Source organism: Desmodus rotundus, chromosome 2 (genome assembly GCF_022682495.2).
Source record: "Desmodus rotundus isolate HL8 chromosome 2, HLdesRot8A.1, whole genome shotgun sequence".
Taxonomy (NCBI): Eukaryota; Metazoa; Chordata; class Mammalia; order Chiroptera; family Phyllostomidae; genus Desmodus; species Desmodus rotundus.
Genome location: NC_071388.1, coordinates 10,838,460 through 10,862,139, shown reverse-complemented (window position 1 = coordinate 10,862,139; position 23,680 = coordinate 10,838,460). Strand labels below are relative to the sequence as shown.

The 23,680-nt window shown below is 57.0% G+C and overlaps 2 protein-coding genes across 2 annotated transcripts in view; both read left to right on the top strand.

Moving 5' to 3' along the window:
* Positions 1-145: 145 nt before the first annotated feature.
* On the top strand, positions 146-22,558 carry LSS (lanosterol synthase). The gene is made up of 22 exons (XM_024562521.3): positions 146-249; positions 547-715; positions 1,476-1,614; positions 3,292-3,400; positions 4,281-4,402; positions 5,645-5,741; positions 7,512-7,647; positions 7,904-8,012; positions 8,612-8,730; positions 9,839-9,936; positions 10,422-10,449; positions 12,257-12,313; positions 12,936-13,007; positions 13,292-13,342; positions 13,943-14,092; positions 14,783-14,879; positions 15,844-15,949; positions 17,974-18,039; positions 18,494-18,574; positions 18,984-19,154; positions 20,152-20,230; positions 20,783-22,558. Exons 1-22 carry the CDS (start codon positions 236-238, stop codon positions 20,912-20,914), a joined length of 2,202 nt encoding a protein of 733 aa, XP_024418289.2. The 5' UTR covers positions 146-235; the 3' UTR covers positions 20,915-22,558.
* SPATC1L (spermatogenesis and centriole associated 1 like) overlaps positions 19,126-23,680 on the top strand; it is a 23,391-nt gene continuing 18,836 nt past the window's right edge. The window contains exons 1-2 of the mRNA XM_045196685.2: positions 19,126-19,154; positions 20,152-20,230. The gene's annotated coding sequence lies outside the window, so the exon portion shown is untranslated. The remainder of the gene's footprint in view (positions 19,155-20,151; positions 20,231-23,680) is intronic.

Sequence of the window (23,680 nt, the reverse complement as noted above, 5' to 3'; positions counted from 1 at the left end):
GCCCCAGATCACACCCCAGGTCCCGCCTCCAGCACGGTGGGGCGTCTTGCGTTCCACCACTGCATTGGCTAGGCGCGGCTAGCGGGCCCACCTTCGTGGCGTTCTGATTGGCTGCTCGGGTATCTTCCCACCACACTCCGCGAGTCAGCCGAGTACCCCTCCCGCGTAGTGTGCGGGGCCTGGCGGGTAGCTGTTCCTGGCTCCGTGCGCAAGTTGCGGAGATCCAGCGGCAGGCATGACTGAGGGCACGTGAGTCCTCGCGCTCCGGAGCCCACAAGAAGGGAGAGCGCCGTCAGGGCTCTGAGACTGGGTCACGGCTGGAAGGGGGCTTCCAGCCGAGGTCCCGCAGCTGGGGACCGCTTGGCGGGGCAAGGGCTGAGGGGAGCCGGGTGGGATGGGGGTCCTGCAGCTAGAGGTACAAGTGGCACTAAGAATGTTTCCATTTTGGGAAGTGAGGATGACCGCCTGCCTGTGGGTTGTTATAAGTGAGACCTCTGGGCTCTGACCTAAAAAAGAGGCGGGATGACCATTCACAATTGTTTCCAGGTGTCTGCGTCGTAGAGGGGGACCCTATAAGACAGAGCCCGCCACTGACCTCAGCCGCTGGAGGCTCAGCAATGAGAGGGGAAGGCAGGTGTGGACCTATTTTCAAGAAGAGGACAACCCCAGCCGGGAGCAGACTGCGCTGGAAGCTCACTCCTTGGGATTGGACACTGTAGGTGCTCCAGTCAGCTCCTCACTCGCGTCTGGGACTCCTGCTCCTATGCCTTTTCCTTAGCGCCAAGAACCAACAGGGAGCGTTCCAAAAAAATATCCCTGTTAAAAACGAAGGGGTGTGTAACGTGTAACGTGGGACCTGGGCCACATGTCACTAAAGCTGGTTCTTAAGGAGTCAGTTCAGTTAAAGATTCCTAGGGCATGAGTAGAATGGACCCCTTTGCTTCAATTTGTCTCTCAGTAGATTATGAGTAAGAATCCGCTCTGACTTTATTTTATTCAGAAAAAAATATTTTTGATCCAATGAATTTCAGGTAAGAAATTCAGCTAGTCAAAAAGAGTATGCGGTATAAATGGGACCTCCTGGTTGAGCCCCGGCCTCCAGTCGCTGTCAGTCACTGTGTGATCCCTTGGCCGCTTCCTGCGAGATGGCCCAGGTCTGGGTGGACATCAGTGCCCCCCCCCCCCCGCCATACTCTTGGGCATTTGGTTTAGTTATTTAGGATGTCTTGGAGAAGTGGAGAAATTTAAAAATATGTTTGACTAGAAAGCAAAATCATGAGAATGTGGAACTGTCCTTTGACTTTGCTGAGATGACAGTACCATCATCAAAGAGTTTCAGGTTTTTTACTGAAATAGCTAGAACTTTTACATACAGTAATTCGGATTCATTATTTTGGCTTGGGCTGTCAATGGTAAAGGCTCCTTTAGCCTGGCCACAGATTCCCCTCAGGTCTCATCTCTTTTCTCCTTTGCAGGGGAGTTACTTTAAAGCCTTGCCCAAAGCCCACACAGCCCACGAGGGGGCTCTGAGTGGGATAACATTTTACATGGGGCTGCAGGCGGAAGATGGACACTGGGCGGGTGATTATGGCGGCCCACTTTTTCTTCTGCCAGGTAGGAGGGTGCTGTCCTGGCCTGTGGGCGAGGGTACCCTGGGGCATTATTGGGGTACTGGCCTGACCTCGTTCAAGCTCTTGGTGTATATCTGTGGTGTGAATGAGAAAGCAGGTGAACACCAGGAGCTCACGTGGAAAAGGGCTGGGGAGGGTTACCCCACACCCTGCTTATTCTAGTGTTGGTCCTGGAAGATGGGAGTAAAGGCACAGCCAGCCCAGTGTTCAGACAAGGGAAGCAGGTGGTGGCCTGGGGCGAGGGGGTGGGGTCGGGCTCTTGAGTTCCAGTGCAGTGCAATGGGGCACTCTGGGTGGAAGGCTGAGCCTATGCAAAGGTGCCGGAGGCGGGCAGGGTGGTTTGAGCCCTGTGTGGGCAGCTCTGGCATGTGATCTTACCTTGAAGGGGTGGCTGAGGAGCTCAGCCAGGTGAGCTATAAGTTAGGAGGACTGCTGCTGGGTTTGGCCAGACAAGACTATTGGATCCCGTGAATGTTTCTCTAAAGAAATACTCAGTCTTGTAGGATGGGAAATCGCCTTCTATAAACGTATGCAGAGGACCCTTTTTCCTGGTGGGAAGAACACTGCAGGCCCCTTGAGCTCCCATCTCCACTTTGCTTCTGAGCTCCATTGACTCCTGGGTTGTACAGATGTTTATCTTTCTGCCCAGGGGCTCATGGGGCCCTATCCTTGGGGGCAAGTCAAGGGCTCTTTCTTTCCTTCCACCCACCTGGAGCCTGTTGAGACTCTTCCCAGGGTCTGCTTTGACCCTGGACAAAGCGATAGGACTTCAGGTGCCTTGGCTGCCTCCCCTGTGACATGGGATGATGAGAATCTGGTTTGAACATATGTGCATCACTGTGGAGAGCACTGATTCTGGGGTCCAGCTCCCTGAGCTCCGGCCCCATTCCCACTGCTTAGTTTTCTTCTGGCGGTGCCTCGGTTTCTTTCCCGGTGCAATGGGGGAAGACACTGGCGCTGCTTCCTGCCTGTGTGTGTATTTCCTGCCTTGACAGTGTCGTGACTGTTCTGAAAGGAGATGGGCTTGTCTTCTGTGAGCCTCTGTGACGTCTCGGCATCTGGCTGTCCTTCTAGGCCATGTCTGCAGCCATTGTGGTTACCAGAGCTTTGATGCCTCTGAGTCAGAGTCAGGCATTGTTCCGTGGCATACTGTGGCTGCGCTTACCCCGAGTCCTCATGTGGGGTGTCACAGGCATGCGGTTGACAGAGTTGGTACGGGAGTGTGTGGGGGAGCAGCCTGTGAGCACCATGCTCAGGCGGTCCAGGCAGGGAAGGGAAAGTTCTCTGTAGCTGTTTATTGTTGTCTATTTCCTCCATTTGCACAGTGACATATGCTAGCAAATAACTTATACAACGGAAACGTATAAGGAAGTAAATGTTACTCCGCCTGGGGTGTCCCAGCAGGTATGGGTCCTGGAATGGCTGGATGAGCTCTGCACAGCCTATGTGGGGAGTGTTGTGTGTGCCGTCGCTGCTGCACCTGGGACCTGTCCCCAGAGTCCCTGATGGTGCCAGGAGGAGAGGCCTTTCTAGGCTTGTTTCTGTGGGAAGAAGAACGTTGAGAAAGCTCCCTGTGGGAGAGATCCTTGGGGGGAAAGGGGCCAGGCTTAGCAGTGCTGAGTGCCTGCTTCTAGTGACGGACATCTTTTCTGCCACACAGGCCTCCTGATCACTTGCCACGTGGCACGCATCCCTCTGCGGGCCGGATACAGAGAAGAGATGGTGCGGTACTTGCGGTCGGTGCAGCTCCCGGATGGTGGCTGGGGCCTGTGAGTCTGTCCGGCACTGTCACTGCCCATGCGTGCATGTGTGTGCACAGATGTTTTTGTGTAGCACATGCATTCATCGAGGGGTGGCGTGACTGTAACTGTGGACCTGGGGTGGGTGGGGGAAGAGTTCAGTGTCACAGCTTGTGTTATAAATTGGTTTCATCACTGACTGAGAGGCTCGAGACCCTCACGCCACAGTGAAAACCATCTGGCTATTATCATTAAGGCAGAAGGCAGTGGTTCTGACTCTGGGGTGGTAACAGGTGCGGCCGAGCTGGTCAGCTCTCCCTAGTCCCAGCCTGCCTTCCTGTGGTGGGGCTTGCTCTGGGGTCAGGGCCCTCCCCCGAAGGTGGTCAACTGCCTGCCCACCCTGGTCGTTGGCTCTGGTCGGGCCAAATTCACATCATTGGCCTCCATTTCAGAACCCTAGGGGGACAGCTCAGCCTCTGCTTACCTCCTCAACAGGGGTGGGAGTCTCTTGAATTTGAGGCCCTGGCTCTGGCCTGTGGGTCCCAGCACACCGTGACAGATGTTGAGATCTCACCAGCGCCTTATGGCAACACAGAGTGTTAGCATGCCCTGACACGTGGCCCTGCGTGTGCTGTGTGTGCCACAGCGACGAGTGGGCCTTAGTCGGGTCATGCTGGTTGAGGCGTGGGAGAGTAAGCAGAGGAGGCCGGCAGGTCCTGCAGGGCCAGTTTTGGAACTGCTTAGTTGTCAGGAGAGATTGCTCTTCTGGATGTTTCTTGTGTGTCATGTTATGTCAGCGGAGGCTGTTTAGTGTTCCTGATTTTCTGAGGAAATTAAACCGAAAGCATTGCTTAATTTCTTACAAGTCATATAAACTGTCATTTTGTCACCCTGTCTCCTGCTGCTGCAGGCACGTAGAGGACAAGTCCACGGTGTTTGGGACTGCGCTCAACTATGTGTCCATGAGAATCCTGGGTGTTGGGCCCGACGATCCTGACCTGGTACGAGCTCGGAACATACTTCACAAGAAAGGTATGTCCTGCGCGGCACATGCTAAGTAAAGGTCTTTGTTACTTCGGCTTAACTAGTTCTTCCAAGTGAGAAATAGAAAGACGCACCTTCACTTGAAACACTGGGCAAAATGCGTGAATGGAATTCATCAAAACAGTAAAGTAGCCTTCCCTGTAATTTTTTAAAAAGCAAATTAAGATCAGCATATGCCCTCCTGTGCGCTGGGTGGGGCTTCTGGCAGGTGGCACCTCTCCCTGCCTGTGTGCTCTGAAGGCTGTAATTTCAGCTCTGGGAAGGCCCCGTGGCTCCCTCTGCTCTGACAGCTTCCCTGCTGCTCTGCAGAGCCTGGCAGGTCTCACCCGCCTGCCTTTCACGGCCGTTCCTCTGTCCACCAGTCCTCCTGTTCAGGTGCTCATGCACGGGGACTCTGGCCAGCACCTCAGAGCTCTGCATGCTGCTTCCTCTATCTGAGATCCTGCCGTCCACCTTGCCCCATTTCTGTGGGAGCTCCTCACCCTTTACCTGGCACCTTGCATGTCCCTTCTCTGGAGCCCTTCCTGACCTGCCAAGCTAGATTAAGCCTCCTGTGTGCATTCTGACGACACCCCACACTCTTTTCACATGTTGCTCTTACAGTGAGGTCCTCGTTAGCCTCTGGTCTCACTGGCTACTTTTGGGTTCCTTGCCTGGGGAGGGAATGTGTTGGGCCACACTTCCTTCCCTGGTGACTTCCTGGGTTTTGGCCTTGTGAAGCATAGCCAGGGTGGTGTTTCTGTGCCTGGGACTCATGTTGCTGGGGTGGCTCCAACTTGGGCCAGAGAGTCACTGACAACCAGGTTGGAGTCCTGGCCTGCCTGCTGAGTGGGGATGCACAGGTCAGAGGCAGCTAGGAGAGGCCCTAAGAGGAGAAGGCCGGATGTGCGTGCTCACTGCCCCTCGTTCCCTTCTCCAGGCCCATGTGGCAGAGGCTGCTGTGTGCATCTGGGCCCCTCACCTTCCTAGGTAGCTGTCTGTGTGTGTTCTTGCTGAAGGCAGGGCTGCGAATGCCTCTGCTAGGGCTGGCCGCACTCATTTCAGGGAAGCTGCTGGTCCCACCTTGTGGCTGTGGTGTTGGGTAGCCCAGAGCAGCTACCTCTGGAGCCTGCTTCTCATGGGACTTGGAGGATTTTTAGCAGGCCTTTGCCTTCAGTTCATGCAAAAAGGGCCTGTGTGACTCCTGAGGGTCCCGTTGGAGGGAGATGACGTGGGCTTTTCTCTCCCCAGGTGGAGCTGTGGCCATTCCCTCCTGGGGGAAGTTCTGGCTGGCCATCCTGAATGTTTACAGCTGGGAAGGTCTCAACACCCTGTTCCCAGAGATGTGGTATGCTTGCCTGTGCGGGGACGCGGCTGCTGTGACCCTGCTGTCTTACTGAGCTCAATGACAGGGCCCTGGGTCCCTTGCTGCAGACAGATGGAAGGAGGGAGGAAGGTGCCCTGGGTCGGGCCACGTGGCAGACAGGTCCCCCTGCAGGGCTGTTTCAGAGCCCTGGTGTGGAAGAGGGAAGCTCGGCTCTGTTGCCTAGACAAGCGTCTTGTTATTGCGGACGTTGTGCGCATCTGCAGGAGTGGAGAGGAGGTAGGAACCCTGCAGCCCTCGCCAGCGCCAGTGCTGGGGTATGCAGTGCTGTTTTACCTGTTGTCTTGTCTCTCTCGATGGCGGATGTTAAAGTTAATCCCAGACGTCAGACTTTACCCATGAACAGTTCAGTGTGTGTCTTTAAAGATAGGAATTTTCTTTTGAACAGACCACCTTACTGTTTACATACTCGGCAAAGTCAGCACTAGTGCACTAGTTCCTTCCTGTCTAACACCACCAGTGTCTTCTAACATTTTGTGAATATCTAATGAAAGCTGGGACATCTCCCCAGAAAATGGTCATGTGCATATAAGTACCCTACTGTGCCTTGTAGGAGGTGAGACCCGAAGAACCCTGCCAGCCCCCTCACTCTCAGCAGGGTTGGGGTCCCCAGGGAGCATCAGGGAGCCTGAGGGGCCCTCGAGTTAGGTGACTTTGGTGGAGGAAGGGTGCGAGGTGAAGAGACCACTGGGGAGATGACAGCAGGGTCCTGATGACAGGGCCAAGGGCCCAGCCTCCACAGCTATGAGGTGGGGTGGCAGTGGCAGAGGGATAGCAAGGCAAAGTGGGAGGAGGGGCAGAGCTTCCTTTGGGGGGCTAGGGTGCTGCTACCCAAGGCTGGCCACCCTGGAAGAGACAGGGAGGTGTCCCGGGGCCCTTCCGGCATTTCTTGCTGGCGGGCTCACCGGCTTGACTGATGTGTGAGGAGCAGGCCGGGGAAGGTGCCGTACCAGCCCCAGTCGGGTGCGGGTGTCCGGGAACTGTGTTGTTTGTGCCTCCCACAAGGTGGGCCCTGGTAGTCGCTGTTGGTCTTGGCTGGATTTTTTGGAGGGGTGTGGTTTGGAGAGTAAAGGGCAGGTATGCAGGGTGGAGGACCAGCATACCTAAAATGTAAAAAAATGCCCTTTAAAGTGAGCGGAGGAACACAGAAGAGAGTGAAGGAAGCGGCTCCAGACTGGGGGGCACCTGCTCGACCCTCATGACTGGCAGCAGGGAGGGTGCACTCAGCTCTGCACCTGCCCAAGCCCCACGGGGACGTGAAGGGGAGGGCGGAGAGCATAGTGCTCACCTGTCCAGGAAGCTGGCCAGGCTGTGCTGACGTCAGAAGACACATGGTGGAGGTTGCAATCAAAGACTCAGGCCTAACCATTTTAAATGAACTTTTTATTTCAGAATAGTTTTCTATTTCCAGAAAAGTTAGTCCAAAGCCGTCCCACAGACCCCTTGCCTGTTTCTCACTCTTAACGTTCCCTGTTACATGGTTTGTCTACAACTGAGAAACCACAGACTATCCTGAGCGTCAGGAGCTGAGCGTCCTGGCTTTAGGGTGCATCTGGCGGGTCCAGGCGTGGCCTGTGCCCTGGGGCATTCGAGGGGTGAGCATGGCTGTGCAGCGCTGGCCTTGCTGACTGGGGCCTGAACATTCGTTCACCCTGAGTCCATGCTGGGGAGGCCTGGGGCTGTGGCGGTGGCGATGGTGGGGCTGGGGCTCCTGCTGATGCACTGTCTCCCCAGGCTCTTTCCTGATTGGCTGCCTGCACATCCCTCTACACTCTGGTGCCACTGCCGGCAGGTTTACCTGCCCATGAGCTATTGCTATGCCACCCGGCTGAGCGCTGAGGAGGACCCGCTGGTCCAGAGCCTGCGCCAGGTGAGGACCTGGCCTGTGTGTCTCCCATGGGCCTGCAGAACTGAGCCCCCTGAGGTTAGGGTGAGGCCTCTGCTCCTGTCCCCTCAGTGACTGCCCAGAGAGACTCTTGGGGTGGCGTGGGGTGCAGGTACCCGTCACTGGGAAGCAGGCCCTGAGGTGGGGTTTGGGTGTGGGGTGTTCATCAGGGTGAGCCCTGGTAGGGCAGAGGGAGGAGACAGCTGTGGGCAGCTGGGGGGTAAGGCATTGTTGCCCCCAGGAGCTCTACGTGGAGGACTATGCCAGCATCCACTGGCCGGCACAGAGGAACAACGTTGCCCCTGACGAGGTGTACACGCCGCACAGCTGGCTGCTCCATGTGGTGTATGGTGGGTGCTTCCCCAGGGCTGGTGGAGCCTTCCGGGGGTCAGCTGACACCTGAGGTGACGATGAGTTTGTCCTCTCCTGTTTGAGTTATGTGGTGATGGGCCTCGTGTCCAGCAGACCTGTCCAGTCCTTGCCCTTGGAATGAGCCTGGGGCTTGGGCTCCTAGACGAGAAAACTTGGAGCTGAGGGCCTTGGAGGGTGCAGTCATTCCTTCTGTGGGGGGGGTGGGAAAGGCAGTTCCCCACCAGGCCCAGTCCAGGCTTACCTCCCTATGGGACGTCCTGGAGGCCAGCACAGGCTGCCGTGTGCAGAAGCGGTCATGTTCCCTCTGCCGGGCCCTGGGTGGTAGCTGGGTTCCTGCTCCACCCATGCTGAGAAGTAGCTAGATTTCCACTCATGGGAACTGTCCCAACCCGGCAGGGCAGCATGCCAGGGTGTGTGGGGGCAGGCAAGGTGTCGGGTGTGAGGGGTATGGGGAGACAGGAGGAAAGAAAGGTGGAGTGGGGCAGGCTGGGGGTGCCCAGGAGCTGCCCTGTGCCTGGCTGGGCTGAGGCCAGGACCCCTGCATGCTCTGTGCTCGCTGATGCCCTCACCCCCGCAGCAATCCTCAACCTGTACGAACGCCACCACAGCACCAGCCTGCGGCAGCGGGCCATCCAGAAGCTGTATGAGCACATTGCGGCCGATGACCGCTTCACCAAGTGCATCAGCATCGGCCCGGTCAGTGCCCCCACCCCCTGGGTGTCGGCCTTGGGTGGGCATCTGATTGCAGCCCTGGGGTGGGTGAGGACCCAGAGTAGAAGGCCCAGAGGCCAATCTCTGTGGAACTGGGAGTAAGGGTTTCTTTGAGGGTAGCCCTCTGACCCCACAGGACCCCATTCTGCCCCATCTGTGTGCTTGGTCCCCCTCCCACCCCTACCACCTAGTGAGGCCACCTCTCAGGATCTTTCTGGCCAGCCCCACCCCTAATAAAACCGACCAGCCCTTCTCTTACGGGGTTCAGGGCTCCAGGGGATGCTTGGGTTCCATTTCTGGATCCTGCCAAGCCCCATGACATGGAACTCCCTGAGCCTCTGGGCTCCTGACATGGCTTTGCCTCATGGGGACAGGTGTGGACACACCTACAGGCAGTGTGGCCAGGTGCGTAGCAGCCAGTGCAGGGTTGGGGAGGCAGCTCATGGCTGTGGGCGATGTGTGCAGGAGGCAGCGTGGTTTTGAGCCCCTGGGTGGGCCATGACAATGAGTTCTTGGGGTATACCCAGCCCCACTCCTGTCCCTGCCCCCAGGCATTTTCTGGGCCTCACGGGACCCCAATGGATGGGAAATGATGACACCCCACAGACCAGTCAGTCGTCCCCTCGCAGCAGTGTGGCTCTCAGGGTTTGACTTTGCATCACAGAAAGCACATCTGACTGGAGAGGGTTGTCAGCTCTAGTGGGGTCTTGACTGAGGAGATCCCACAGTGGAAGGTCTGGGCCTCTAGAACTTGCCGTTGTGAGCACATAGCCTTGTGCACAGGCCTGGTCTCTGCATCTCCCCTGTGCCCTTCAGACCCCGCAAACCTGCTCTGGCACCTGCATGGCGGTTCTCCTCGCTTGCTGGCTGGCTGGGCTCACATCTCTTACAGGTTGCCCTCCCTGCTCTGCGCACACCCTCAGCCCCTTCCCACTTTCCCTGGAGACCTGGTTTCCTGGGACCCAGCAGTGGCTCTGTCTGTCTCAGGGCCTGGGAGCAGTGCACACTCGGGAAGCATGGCTTAGAGGGGTCGGGCCACGTCCTTGTGCCCAGCAGGTCTGGAGCAGAGCCCTGATGGGCCTGTCTCCTGCAGATCTCGAAAACCATCAACATGCTCGTGCGCTGGCACGTGGACGGGCCGGCCTCCAGCATTTTCCAGGAGCACGTCTCCAGGATTCCCGATTACCTCTGGTGAGTGCGGTGGGAAGGGCCCAGTCGGTTGGTGTCACGCTTAGTCTCAGACTGACATGGCTGAGAGCCCAGTGCGCATGTTCGTGGGCCCTACTGCCGAAGCATCAGGTGTGTGTCGGTACCTCCATCTCCGTGTCCCAGTGGAGGTGCCGTGGTGTCTGGTATGATGCCGGAACCAGTAGTTTCAGGGTTGATGGAAGCTGGGGAGGGTTGACAGAGTGGAAGGGTCCACTCCCTAGCACAAACTCTGGGTATTTCCAGAAGGCAGAACCAGGAAGCCTGTGGGTGGTCAGGGCAGCTATGGGTGAATGTCAGGAAGGCTTTGGTGACAAGGAGAGCTGGTCATTTATGGATTGTACCTGGGAGGGGGCCTCCTGCTGCCCCTGCGCATGGCTAGGGGGAGGGGTGCTGTCCTTGTGTCCCCTGCGCTGTGGGGGCTCTGGGCACCGCCTGACTCCCAGCTCTTTGCCCTCTTCCCTTCACAGGCTGGGCCTCGATGGCCTGAAGATGCAGGTGAGGGCCGAAGGGCTGGCTGCTGGCTTCCTTTGCCACCATTCCTGCCTGTGGGTTTGTTGAGATTCAAAAGTCACCCCTTACAAGGCCTGGGAGTGTGGTCAGCAGCCCTAGGCCCTCTGTCCCGTCTCTGAGGGGGTATGGGGTGCCTCCTAGGCTGGCTGCTGCAGCAGAGCCTAAAGTCCTAGGGTTGTGGGAGTGCTGACGGTCAGAGCCTCCCATGGCTATGGGAATGTTGACGGTCAGAGCCTCCCACAGCTGTGGTAACATTGAGGATGAGAGCCTCCAAGGGTCATGGGAGCACAGAGGGTCTGCAGCCACCATGTGAGAGCCGGAGTAATTCAGAACTGCATGTCAGGAGGACACAGTGACCTTAGAGCCCGCACACTGGCCTACCAAAATTTAGGCCTCTGGTAGGAGGAGAGCCCCGCCCTCCAACCCCCAGCCCTACCCAGCTGTCCCCCGCCTCTGCGGGTTCGTGGCCTCATCCCCCAGCGCTGAGATGCACTGCCTTGGGCCCTTCTCTGCATGTGTCCCACTGGGTTGGATGTTGTAGGTAATCTGGCACAATCACTGCCCCCACCCCAGGGTGTTTTCTGTTTGTGACCCTGGGGTGGGGTGCCACATCACAGGCTGCCTAGGCTGACCTTCTCCAGCTGCAGGGACCCTGGTTCTGTGGGCTGCACCCGCCTGGCTCATCGTGGGAATGTGGAGGGCACAGCAGGGTCCTCGGGGCACCTAGGTCACTGGGCCTTTGGGACGGGACATGGGGTCAGCACCCCCAGTGCAGACTCACCTTGGTGCCCCCTCCAGGCACACCCTGAGCCCCTCCCCTAGCTCCTGACTCCTGTGCTACCAATCTCTTATAAAAGGATTTTCAAAACATGCCAAGTAGGGGAGGGTGGCAGACCCGTGTGGGCCCCTGCAGCACCTCAGCGCACGAGGGCGTCTTCGTCTTTAGGAAACCCCTGTGCCGCTGCCACCGTGGAGTCAGGGGTGCCTTAGCGTGGTCTGCCATGGGCGTGTTGGCATCAGGGCTAGAGCCCAGTGGCTGACCTTGAGGTCACTTTCGCCTAGCTGTCTCCTCAGTGCCTTCTTTCCTGGCTACTTGCCTCTAAAGGGTCCACTTTCTAGATCCAATTTGCTGCTTCCCCTGGGCCCCGTGTTTTCTGCAAACTGACAGTTGGACCCCGAGGCTTGATGTCGTTCAGGTTTCTTTTGGCCAGGTGGCTCTCCTGGCGGTGCGTGTTTTTCCCATACACATCCGTCTGGGCTGAGATTGCTGGCTGCCCTGTTCGGCTGTCTGTTGGTCTGGGTTGAGGTGTTCCCACTCCCGTCCTGGTTACCTGCTTGTCTAGCGTAGTCCTGCTCTGTCTCCCTGGGGTGTGATCTTTGGGGTTCTGGTGGGACTGGAGTGCTGACCAGTGACCCGGGCTCCCTGGGTGGGATTTGAGGGATGCCTTCCCAGCCCAATTGGGGCTTCGGCCAGGCCCCTCCACTTCAGAAGTGAGGTTGTTTCTCGGCATTACTGTGAATGGGACCAGAGGCCGTCACTGGGTGGGTAGAGGCCACAGGCAGTGGAGGCCACAGGTGGTGGCCGTCCAAAGCCTGAAGTGCCCTGACACAGTCCTGGCCTGGCTGGTGGCTCAGTGAAGGCAGGTGGGGCCGCCTGCAGCACCAGGCCTATGTGAGCTTTGAGGGGTACACAGAGCCCGGGGGCCAGGAGGCGCTGGGCTCCTGCCTCTTTTCAGGAGCTGGTGCAAGGACGCTGCACTGGCTCCTGTAATGGCTCACCCTTTGTGTTCAGGGCACCAATGGCTCGCAGGTCTGGGACACCTCGTTTGCCATCCAGGCTTTGCTGGAGGTACGTGGCTGTGTCTCCCTGTCCCTCAGCCCCCTGCTGACCTTCCTGTCACCCGTCCCTATGCCCAGCATGGATACCTGCTGACCCTGACTCTTCACTTTTCTGGGCTCCAAGCCCTCTGGTGATGGTTCAGCTGAGGCTGAGTCTTGCCCAGCTGCTTGGGGCAGTGGGCTGGCTCAGAGGCTTCTAGAGCAGGGAGGCTGGAGAGGCTCTGTCCCAGCAGGCAGGGCAGTGAGGGCTGTTCCAGGCTCTTCTTAAATGCAAACTGCTCCTCTTAGACACTTTGGAAAGAGCCGCTGAGCATGTACTAGAGAAAAATGGGGGTTTTTATTCTGGCGGAATGAGGTTGCAGAATCCTGGGGAGCCCTGAGGAGGGCTCTGGGCCACAGGGGGACTGTCTTGGACAGGTCAGGACCCTGTGGGTGTGGGTAGGCAGCTGTGGTGCCCCTCCTGCCCACTCTGTTTCCCCATCATGTCTTTTTGACTTGTTGGCAGACACCCAAGAACCCAGGCAGGTTTGCTCCCAGTCCCCAGGCGTGGCAAGACGTCACCAGGACCATCCAGAGACCAGCCCACCCACACAATTCCCACAGCCTGTGGCTCAGCTTCTTCTCTCTTCCAGGCAGGTGCACACCACCGGCCTGAGTTTTCATCCTGCTTGCAGAAGGCACATGAGTTCCTGCGGATCTCACAGGTGAACGCTAGGGGCTGTGAGGGGCTTCCCAGGGGCAGCGGTGCCCCTCCCACCCTGTCCTCTCCAGCTCAAGGGGTGCCTGATTGTTTCCCAGGAGTGCGTGGGGCTGTGGGTGGTGGGCCATGGGGGTGATGCCTTGAGGGTTCCCTCAGGCACCAATGGCTGAGAGGCCGCAGTCCTGGACCCCCCAATGTCTTGCTGTGCTGGCCCTGCCCTGGTGTCCGGTGTGGTAGTGATGTGTTCCCTCCTGTGCTTTCCACGCATGTCCTTTGGATACTGCCCAGGTCCCAGACAACCCACCCGACTACCAGAAGTACTACCGCCAGATGAACAAGGTACCGCAGTTGCACCTGCCAGCCCAAGCCCTGGGAAAGGCTGCCTGTTGGCTGGGCCTGGCCTTCGAAGAGGGCTCTTCCCTCAGCGTCCTGGACCTTTGTCCTATTATGGATGCATGTGTGGGTTCCAGTGACGCTCCTGAGATACCCCAACTGAATCGCTGGGTGTGGCTGAGGCAGCTGAGCCCCATGGGCCTCTTCCCACGCTGTGCGCATATTGGTGCCCCATGATGCTCCCAGCCAGACACAGACATGAAATAAGCTGTCGGGATGTGAACTAGAGGGAGAGGGCAGAGGGCGGAAAGGCAGTTTCTTTAGTGTGTGTGAAAGGGTGGGCATGGCTGTGGCTGCGTCCTTGCAGGGGTCAGGAGGATACCTGCGACTGTGTCTCATGCCCGTCCTGTGGAGGGGTCTGACGGCTGATGGGGAGAGGCTGCAGTCCAGTGGGGTTTCTGTGCTGGAAGCCTGAGGCCCGTGCTTGCTCATACACGTGTTCGGCTTGGGGCTGTGGAGGGCGCAGTGGCCTTGGATGCTCCCGAAGACAGGATGTGGGCTTGGCCTTCTACCCCTGCCCGCCGTCACAGTCTCCATGCCTTCCAGGGCGGCTTTCCCTTCAGTACTGTGGATTGTGGCTGGATCGTCTCCGACTGCACAGCTGAGGCCTTGAAGTCTGTCCTTCTTGTGCAGGAAAAATGTCCTTTTGTCACCATGCACATCCCACGAGAGCGGCTCTTCGACGCTGTTGCTGTGGTGAGGCTGCTGGGCATGGGGCTCTGGTCCCCAGGCCCTGAGGGTGCCGTGCATGCAAGGGTCCCTTGGGTCTGGTTAGTGTTGGAGATGAGCTGTGCATCCCTGCACTTCCCACAGGTCCTGTCTCAGCCAACACTCACGGCCAAGTGTGAGCCAGAGGGGCACGTCTGGGCCAGCAGGAAGCCCTGGCTGAGTTGGTACTGAGTCTTGAGCTTCCCCAGTGGTGTGCGAGCCAGTGTCCTGGGCCCAGCCAGTGAGGGCAGGCTAAGGCTGGGCCTGGGTGGCTGCTGCAGCCCCATTTTTTCTCTGGTTCTGGAGGCCCGTAGACCCGGCTGTTCCCAGGCGCCTCCTTCCGGAGAGCTGGGAGTCTCACTGTGTGCCTGATGAAAGAGGGGAAGCCTTGTAGCACGTCCATTTCAGTGCATGTCTTCCAGTGGAGGTCACGTATGTGACTTATGAATGCATGCACATGTTGGGGTGTGTACCCAGATGGTTACTTAACAGTGTAGCTGATTAATAAAGGTTGCAGCCCGCTGCCAGGGCACCTGAGGGTCTTGTTCTGATGTGAAAACTAGCTCCCTGCTGCCCACCCTTGCCTATTGGTGCTTAGTCCTGGGTGCTTCCAGAAAGCACACCCAGACTTGGGCACCCACATACTCAGCCCTCAAGATGTGCGGTCTTTGGTTTTAGTTGCTGGAATTGAGAAACCCTGAGGGGGGGTTTGCCACCTACGAGACCAAGCGTGGGGGTTACCTGCTGGAGCTGCTGAACCCCTCGGAGGTATTCGGTGAGTGGCCAGCCTGCCAGGGTGTGGGCACAACCTGGCCTTGCCAGCCCCAAGGCAGATTTGCTGACCAGAGCCCCGAGGTCTATCCCCTGGCTAGGGGCAGTGCCCACAAAGGTGCTAGCAAATGATGGCAATCCTTTAAGGCAGGGGCCCCCAACCTCCGGGCTGAGGACCGGTTCTGGTCTAGGCCTGTTAGGAACCAGGCCTCACAGCAGGAGGTGAGCTTGAATGTAAGGGGCTTGAATCACCCCGAAACTATCCCCCACCCCCTGATCTGTGGAAAAATTGTCTTCCATGAAACCAGTCCCTGGTGCCAAAACGGTTGGGGAGCGCTGCTTGAAGGAGCCTCACAAGCACCAGAGTGCTCCTTGCTCCTTGACCTCCAAGGGTACCCATGGTGCCCCTAATGTGAAGGGAAAGCTGTGGTTCTGGTTTGGGGGTCACACCCAGCTCTGGCCCTAGTCTGGACTGTTTCCTGCTCTGTCCTCCATGGAGACTGCCCCGTCTCCTGAGTGCTCCTTGCAGGGGAGGTGTTGGTGGGGCCCGTCTCCCTGTGTCCTAGTGCTGTGCGTCACAGTTCTGGTCTGTAAGTGTTGGTTCTTTACCCTGGTCTGCCTCTGTGTGCCCTGTACCCCTCCTCTCAACTATGAACCCAGTCCAGTGGAGGGTTTTCAGGGCGGGGTGGTGCTCCGTGCTGTGCGCCCCCTCCTTCACCCTCTTGCACTCTGCTACTGGCCTGGCTGTCTCACAGCAGATGGGCCTCCAGGTCACTCAGTCACCAGGTCACCTGTGTAGGTACCACCTGCCACCTGGTGGCTGTGGTCACTAGTGACACCTCACTCATTTCCTCCATGGGACAGTCAGGCTCTTGATGTGCCGTGCAGGCCCTACGCATTAGGTGCTGCGTTCTTCACCATTTGGCCGGAATTGCTGAGGTGAAGCTCACGAGCCTTCGCTTTCTCAGGGAACATCATGATCGACTACTTGTACGTGGAGTGCACCTCGGCCGTGATGCAGGCACTGAAGCATTTCCACAGGCAGTTCCCAGAGCACAGGCCGCAGGAAATCAGGTAAGGGCGGCCTGTCCACGCAGCCACAGGTGCCACCAGCTCGGCAAAGAGCTGACGCTGCCAGTGTGACACTGAGAGCCATTGTCCTCTAACGAGGGCCCTGGAGTGAAGCTCGTTTAGACGTGGGAGGGGTTCCCAGTGTCCTAAACCCGGCTGCTTGCCCTGAAGTGTACTGGGGCTCCAGGGAGCACAGTGACAACACAGGGGCAAGTTATTTTGCACATCTTCTTAATGTGAAAGACCCACACCCCCAGCTCCACCTGTGTCCAAAGAGATGGAAGCTTTCCAACCTTTCCCACTGGAGTCTGACGCCTGCGCAGAGCAGCATGTGCAGACCATCGGTGTGGGGCCTGAGGGACTGTCCTGAAGTTGACAGAGTGTGGCCGCAGGGAGCACACACGTTACCAAAAGCTCCCCCGGGGTTCTGCGGTTGCTGCGCTCCTACACCTGAGGACCCAAGGTGGGGACTTGTAGGCTTGGCGCCCTTCGCTCGGCCTCGTGCTCAGGAGGCTGGGCTGGCGAAGTAGCGGTTCACACTGTGCTTGGCCCTCGGTGTGTCTGCTGAGTGCGGGTGCCGCACTGTGTCCACCTGCTTGCCGGGGTCTGCGGGCCGTCGTGGTTATTAGGAACCATCCTGCTGTGAACACGTTTTGGGCACAGAAGGTGTCCAGGGAGCGGATCACAGCCACAGGGGCACGTGCCTCGCCTTCCCTGTCTGGTTTGGAAAGGCTTGTGCTGGGTCCCTACGATGAACTAGGGAGTGTTTTTTTCTTTCTTCATCCCTGAAAGAATTTGTGTGAGATTAGGGTGCTTGTTCGTGATAATAGAATTCACTTATCAAACTCCGAGGCCTAGAGTTCTTTTTCTGGGAAATGTTTACATTTTTGACTCCTGTCTTTAGTAGTTATAGGACTATTCAGGATTTCTGTTTCTTCCTGAGGCCATTTGATAAGTTGATTTTCCTAGTAATTTGTACATTTTACCTAAATTTCAAATGCATTGCCTAAACTTTTCTTATTTTTTCCTAACTTTGATTTCTACTCTACCTGTAGTCATTTCTTCCTATCACTCATGTTATATATTTGTGCCTTCACCTGTGTATTTGTTCCCTGTTGCTGAGGAACAGTATCACTTCAGGCTTGGCTTAAAATGATGCATGTGATCCCCTCCGAGCTCCTGGGCCAGGGGTTAGGCTTGGCTGGGGCCCGTCCCCGGCTGACCGCCGTCTTGTCCAAGCGTCGGCGGAGGAGATCTGCTCTGAGCTCGTGTGGTCGTTGGCAGGTGTCCGTTTCTTGTGCAGCGTCAACTCAGGACCCATTTTTTTCTGACTGTTGGTGGGAGGCCACCCTTCATTTCTGGACCCGTGGGCCCTGCATGGCTTTGTGAGAGCCGGCGGGGGAGAGAGCGAGAGAGAGGGGCTCTGCTGGTAAGAGGGGGGCCCGGTGTCACGTGATGCGGTCACAGGAGTGACGTGCCATCCGCTCTGCAGGGATCTGGTGGTTAGAAACAAGTCTCAGGTGCTGCCCACACTAGGATGGATGACACGGCGGAGCCCCGGAGGGGAGGGTCACGGGCACGTCCGTCTGTACTTGGGCCTCCTCTCTGGCCTTTTCAGGGAGTCAGTTTTTCTTCAGAAGTACCTGTTAGACTTGCGATGGAGCTTCTCTGTCCTCTAAATCTTTTGTTGTCTCTCTGATTTTTTATTTTAAAATTTCATCTCGTGTGATTTACTCAGGGAAGGCCCGTGCATTCCCTGACACTGATTTCAGGGGTATTGATCCTGTTGCAGCTGCTTCTAACATTGGTTCCTCCTGAATGTTTGCTTTCCTTTTCATTTAACGCCTTCCTGTGTCCTATAGTTGCTTCTACGCTGCCCTTGTGCCTCCTCTTTGAACTGTTTGTTCATTTTTACATATTTTTAAAAGGGAGACCATGCTCATTGTTTTTGAGACCATGGAGTGGGTGGAAATGAGTAAGTCACTGTTCTGCTGGAATGTTCATCGGGACGTCCTCTTGTGTTGCAGGGAGACCCTCGAGCAGGGCCTGGAGTTCTGTCGGCGGCAGCAGAGGGATGATGGCTCCTGGGAAGGGTGAGTGAGGTGCGCAGGCCCGACATGGCCGCACTCACGGCGCGCCTGTGCTGCTCCAGGGGACTCGGGCAGGGAGCTGCCAGCCACGGTTTTCTGGTGGACCTTGTCCCTTGTGAATGCCGGCCCTTCACCCTGGTGGTTTTTGCAAGTGTGTTGGGCGTGCTCCGTGGGCCATGCCTTGTTTGTCGGGTCTGAGTGTTCATGTCCTCCCCCTGGCTTTGGATCAGTTCTTCTGCTGTGGTTCCAGTAGACAGAGCTATCCCCGAGGGCCGTGGGCAGGTCTGTCTCACTGGCCTTAAAGCTCTGCTGTTGGTCTGACTTGTGAAGACCATGTGGATGTGTTTCCGGAAAATAACCACAGCCTCCCCGTGCTGGAGGGTGTTCCCGTCCTCTCACACACGCTGTGAACTTGGCCTGGGTGGCTGAGGCTCTGTTTCCCTGTGTCTCCCTCCAGCTCCTGGGGGGTTTGCTTTACCTACGGCACCTGGTTTGGCCTGGAAGCTTTTGCCTGCATGGGACAGATTTACCGAGATGGGTGAGTGTGGACATTTGCCCCTGGTGGGATGGGGTCTTCTCAGCATGATGCTTTGTTTGGGGGGGGGGGGTATCTTCCTTTGATGTTTGATTTTGTGGATGTTTTTACATTTTTGAAATAGTAGGAGGGGCTAGAGTCCAGTACAGGCACTGGTTTGGGTTGAGGGAAGGGCTCAGGCTGAGCTGTGTGGGGTGGCCTCACCCAGTTCTGCCTGGCTGGGCGGGTGTTCATGCAGCGGTCATGGCAGTGAGGCCGCCTGCAGCCACAAAACCTTTCACTTTATCCATGGTGGGGGGGCATCACGGGCAGCCCCTCTCCCCCTGGCCTTAAGGAGACCTGGCCAGGGTGAGAACCCAGGGCCCGTGGGCCTCCACTGTGTGACGGGGTCTCGTGACTGGTGTCTCTACAGGACGGCCTGTGCAGAGGTCTCCAGGGCCTGCAACTTCCTGCTGTCCCGGCAGATGGAGGACGGAGGCTGGGGGGAGGACTTCGAGTCCTGTGAGCAGCGGCGTTATGTGCAGAGCGCCCAGTCCCAGATCCACAACACGTGCTGGGCCCTGATGGGGCTGATGGCTGTCAGGTGGGGGCGGGCGGAGGAAGGACACTGAACCTGGCAACATGGGCGGGGTGCGGGCGGCTGAGCTCCTCATGCATGAATGGGAGGTGGTGAGGTTGTCGGGTTTTCGGGGCAGAGTTGTAGGTCCATTTGAACCACCTGAACTCATCTGCGAAGAGGCTCCCTACCACAGGGTCATGACAAAGGACACGAGAGGCCCCAGGGCAACAGTGCGCGGTGTGAGCCATCTACAGCTGTGCTCTCTGGTCCTGCCTGTGTCCACAGTAGTGCTCAGCCCCGTGTATGTGCAGACAGGTGCGCCCACAGGTGTGCATGTGAAGACATGTGAACGTGTACACACATGCAGATGCACACACAACACGCACACACATTTACACATGGGTGTGTGCAGTAGTCCAGTCTGTTCTGCCTTGTTGGGTTTGGGGCCATTTGTGGAATCTTTCTAAAACCTCCTACAAGCTAGGCCAGTCTAGTGTGAGCAGCAGGGGCCTAGTCTGTGGGGACCTCAGGAAGAGGGCATCAGCCCCTTGTCTGCTTTGCACAGCTGAGCTCGGTCCCGAACCTGCAAGGATGAGTGAGGTTAGCGCACGTGGCTTCTGTGGCCCTCAGAGGGCCCTGAGCACCAGTGAGCAGGGTGGGCACCAGGCTTGGCATCCTCCTCTCCTGGGGGTGCGGGAGAGCGGCACCTCATGGCAGGGGCCAGTGCGGTAGATCTGGTTTAGGCGGGCCCCCTCATCACCCTCGTTCACGGGGTTGCCCGCCTGGCCTGTTCGGCTCCACACTCACTGTGTCCTCCACTTCCGGGGGGAGCTGGGCAGCGACGGCCTGCGGTGTGCCGACTGGCCCTAGTGGTGCTGATACCTTGTGTGTGTTGGGTTAGGTTTTCCACGTCTGTGTCCTGTACTGGGCCGTAGAGGGCGAGGGCTGGGTCTGGCGGCAGCCAGTGGCGGTCTCATCCACGGAGTAGTGACGGTTTGTTCGCTGCCTCCTCTTCTCGCAGGCATCCTGATGTAGAGGCCCTGGAGAGAGGAGTCAGGTGTCTTCTCAGAAAACAGCTCCCCAATGGAGATTGGCCCCAGGTATGCTGTGGGGGGCTCAGCCCTGACCTCGATTTCATATCCCCTCCTGGCCCTGTGTCCCTCACGGGGTGCTCATGGGCACAGTTTAGCTCTGGGGATTTGAGAATCAGAGACACTGCCCATGAGTGGCCTTTGTTGAAAGCAGATCTGTGATGGTCCTCCAGAATTTTGCATTTTGCAAATAAAGCAGAGGCTTGGGGGACAGGGCTGGGGCTGCTGTGCTGGGAGGTGCTAGGGGCCACTGGACGGCCCTCGGGCTCTGCCTGATGGCCCCTCATGCCTGATCCCTGCTGGCATGGGGTCACGAGGTCATGTGAAGCTAACTCCCCTCCCCTGGATGAGTCTGGGGTCAACAGGCCTGTGCAGGGCTGGTGACCAGGCCCCGTGGAGGGTGCTGTAGGTGGAGGGCTCCAAGAGCTGGGAGGACTGCTGCAGAGGCTCTGCCGTGCTGACTCCCCATGGGCTGGCCAGCCCTCCACCTGGGGTGTCACTTCAGGGAGCCCCTTGGCTACCTGGTGGAGCCTTTGAGTTGAAGTCCCTGTGTCCTTTCAGGAGAACATCTCTGGGGTCTTCAATAAGTCCTGTGCCATCAGCTACACGAGCTACAGGAACATCTTCCCCATCTGGGCCCTCGGTCACTTCTCCCGCCTGTACCCTGAAAGTGCCCTTGCTGGCCACCCTTGAGAGGGGGCCTGTGGGCGCCTGGCTGGTGGGGCTGCAGAATGAGGTTGGAGCATCTTGCCTGAATTAGCCATTGTAGCCCTGCCCCACCCTCCCCGCTCTGGAGTGAATCCTGGGACCAAACCCACGCGGGGGCAGGCTGGTGGTTTAGACACTTTTCAGTGTGGGGGGCTGGGGTGAGGGAACGAATGAGATGAACTGTGACACTGGAAAAGGCACGCGTGTCTGCAGCCCAGGGCGTGGTCTGTGTCCTTGTGTGAGCATGGGGCGGGGAGGGCTTTCCTGACCAATAATAGTTCTCCGCAGTTGTGCCTTATCTGCCTCCTGCCCGGTGCTGGGCTCACCCCCAGGATGGCTCTTTCTGCATCTTCTGTCTGTGTGACTGAGGGAGGTGACAACTTCCCCGAATAGCCTGGGGCAGAGAGGCTGGGCCTGCGTGTTCACCCTGCCACCCGGGCCTCAGTGAGGATAGGGACCAGACACGGCAACCCTGCCCCAGGTCTTATTCTTCCATACTGCACTACTGTGCATTCAGTTTCCGGGCTCCAGCAATCCCCCTCTGGAGTTTGTAGTCATCTCGTAATGACAGAAATGCCAGGGGGGCCAAGCACAGCAAACGGTGAAGGGTTAGTGGTTTGGTGGCTACTGCTGTGGGGCACTGCTGTGCGCCGGGGACAGCTGAGTACCCGGCCTGTCAGTCACCACCCACTGAAGCTGGCCAGGCACGTGTGACGCCCAGGACACTCTCGTGGCTGCTGTGACCTTCATGCCCTAGTTTGCTCTGAGTTGAAGTGGGAGCCAGATTTCTGGGCGATGCTTCTTGGGTGGTAAACCACTCATTTCCCTTCTGGCTAGTCTAAACTGGTCTGGTTTGGTGTGCATGGACTTGGGGCCCAAAATGGACACTCTGGGACCTGGGTTTGCCTTTAACCTATGAGGATGAGCGGCTCATGTGCTCACAGCCTCCCAGGGGGTATAGCTATGCGGAGTCACCAAGAGCTTTGATGAGAATAAAACCCAGGCCTGGTGTCACCTCAGAGGCCCCACCCCAATACCATCTCCACCCACCATTTCTCTGTGCCATCTCCTGGACTGACGGCAGCTCCACGCTGCACTCCCCAGGCCACCTGTCCTCAGCCTTGTTACCACCTGCCCAGAACCCATCAGGGCCCTTGCCACTCTCGAAGGCTTTGCCTGTGTGTTCTCCTGGTGCTCTAGTGGCCCTGGACCTTGTCCCGGACTCTGAGCTCGTCAACTCCTCAGTTTCAGGAAACATGAGTAGCTGCTTGGAGATAAGCAGGTGCATCTCCGGTTATTTCAGGGAGAATATTTGCCTAGATCTGATTTAAAATCCAGTTCTCTACCATGGGTAAATCATTGAAGAGTCTTGAATTCAAATGATCTTATTTTCATTGATTAAATTTTGAATATTAGGCTGAGAAATTTTCTCTGGAGTCCTGTGAGGTTTTCTGTGTTCACCATAATGTAAATTTCACACCCTTTCCTTTGAGAAAATGTTCAACTCACAGCGGAAACTTACCTCTAGGAAAAATACTTTTCCTTACTGCACATAATCACTACTGCTACGTAATTTTTATTTAGGCAATAAAAATGTTTTAAGAATCCATACTCCTTCCTTCTCATCTCCCAGCAACTGCACAAGAATCATAGGTTAACTGGTCAGCTTCATTTACTTTTCATCTCCACCTGCAATATAAATCTTTCTTTATAATTCACTTTTTTTCAAAAAAAGAATTAAGGTTAGAAACATGGGGGAAGGGGAAATAAGGGCAGGAGAGTCAGATGGGTTTGGAGGGATGTGAGCACACAAGATACCTGCCAGGGGGCTGATTAATTTGGCTTCCAGACTCGGTGCTGGCTCTCCAGGAGACAGTGGAGAGGAAGCTCAGTGTAAGACAGGACCCCTGGGGCTGAGGAGGGGTGCGTGTCACTGGTTGTGCCAATCCACACGGTGCCGCAGCACAGTGCACCTGGTCACAGCAGAGCCCGCCAGCACGGTGTCTGCAGGGGCAGCTCTGGACAGCGGGGGGATTTACTGGTACACTGGGCAGCACTCCTTGACCTTGAGCTCCCCAGCGATGTGTGACCTCGGTGCCTGGCATTTTCGTTTGGAATCCCTGGTGCCATTCAAAGACCCTCTTCTCTCACTCTGGTCTCTCACTCTGGAGAGTGAGGGTGATAGGGATAACTTCAGAGTTGTTTTCTTTAGCAAAGATAATCCAGCCAGTAGTTTCCATGTGATGACGGGCACAGGGGTGTGTCTGAGACCCATGCTGACCCAGGTGAAGAAGAGCTGGTTTGCATGGCTTCGGGCAGCCTCAGTTGCCCACCCCACAGCCAGGCCTTGTATGGTGCCGAGATGCAGTGATCCTGAGGCCCCATGTTCCCTGATGTCCTCTCTGGTTCTTGGGCAGGTAGAGGAGCAGGGCCAGCCCCTGGCCGTTCAGGCACAGGTGAGCACTAAAACCCCTGCGGTGGCTGGGAAACTTAAAACCCCAGCGACCTGTTGGATGATGCGGGGTGGGGCAAAAGGAGGTTTACAGTGTGAGCATGCAAAACAGTTTGTTGTTGTATTACTATTTATTAATTATTGTATTATTTTCTATATGAACACCTGTAAACCTACTTTTGCCTCACCCTTTACTGAGTGGTTTAACTGTATATACTTGGGGTCTCCGGGGAAGGGCAGGGGGCAGGAGGCAGAAAAACTTCCGAAGTAATCATTGGCTGAAATTCTCCCAAATATAA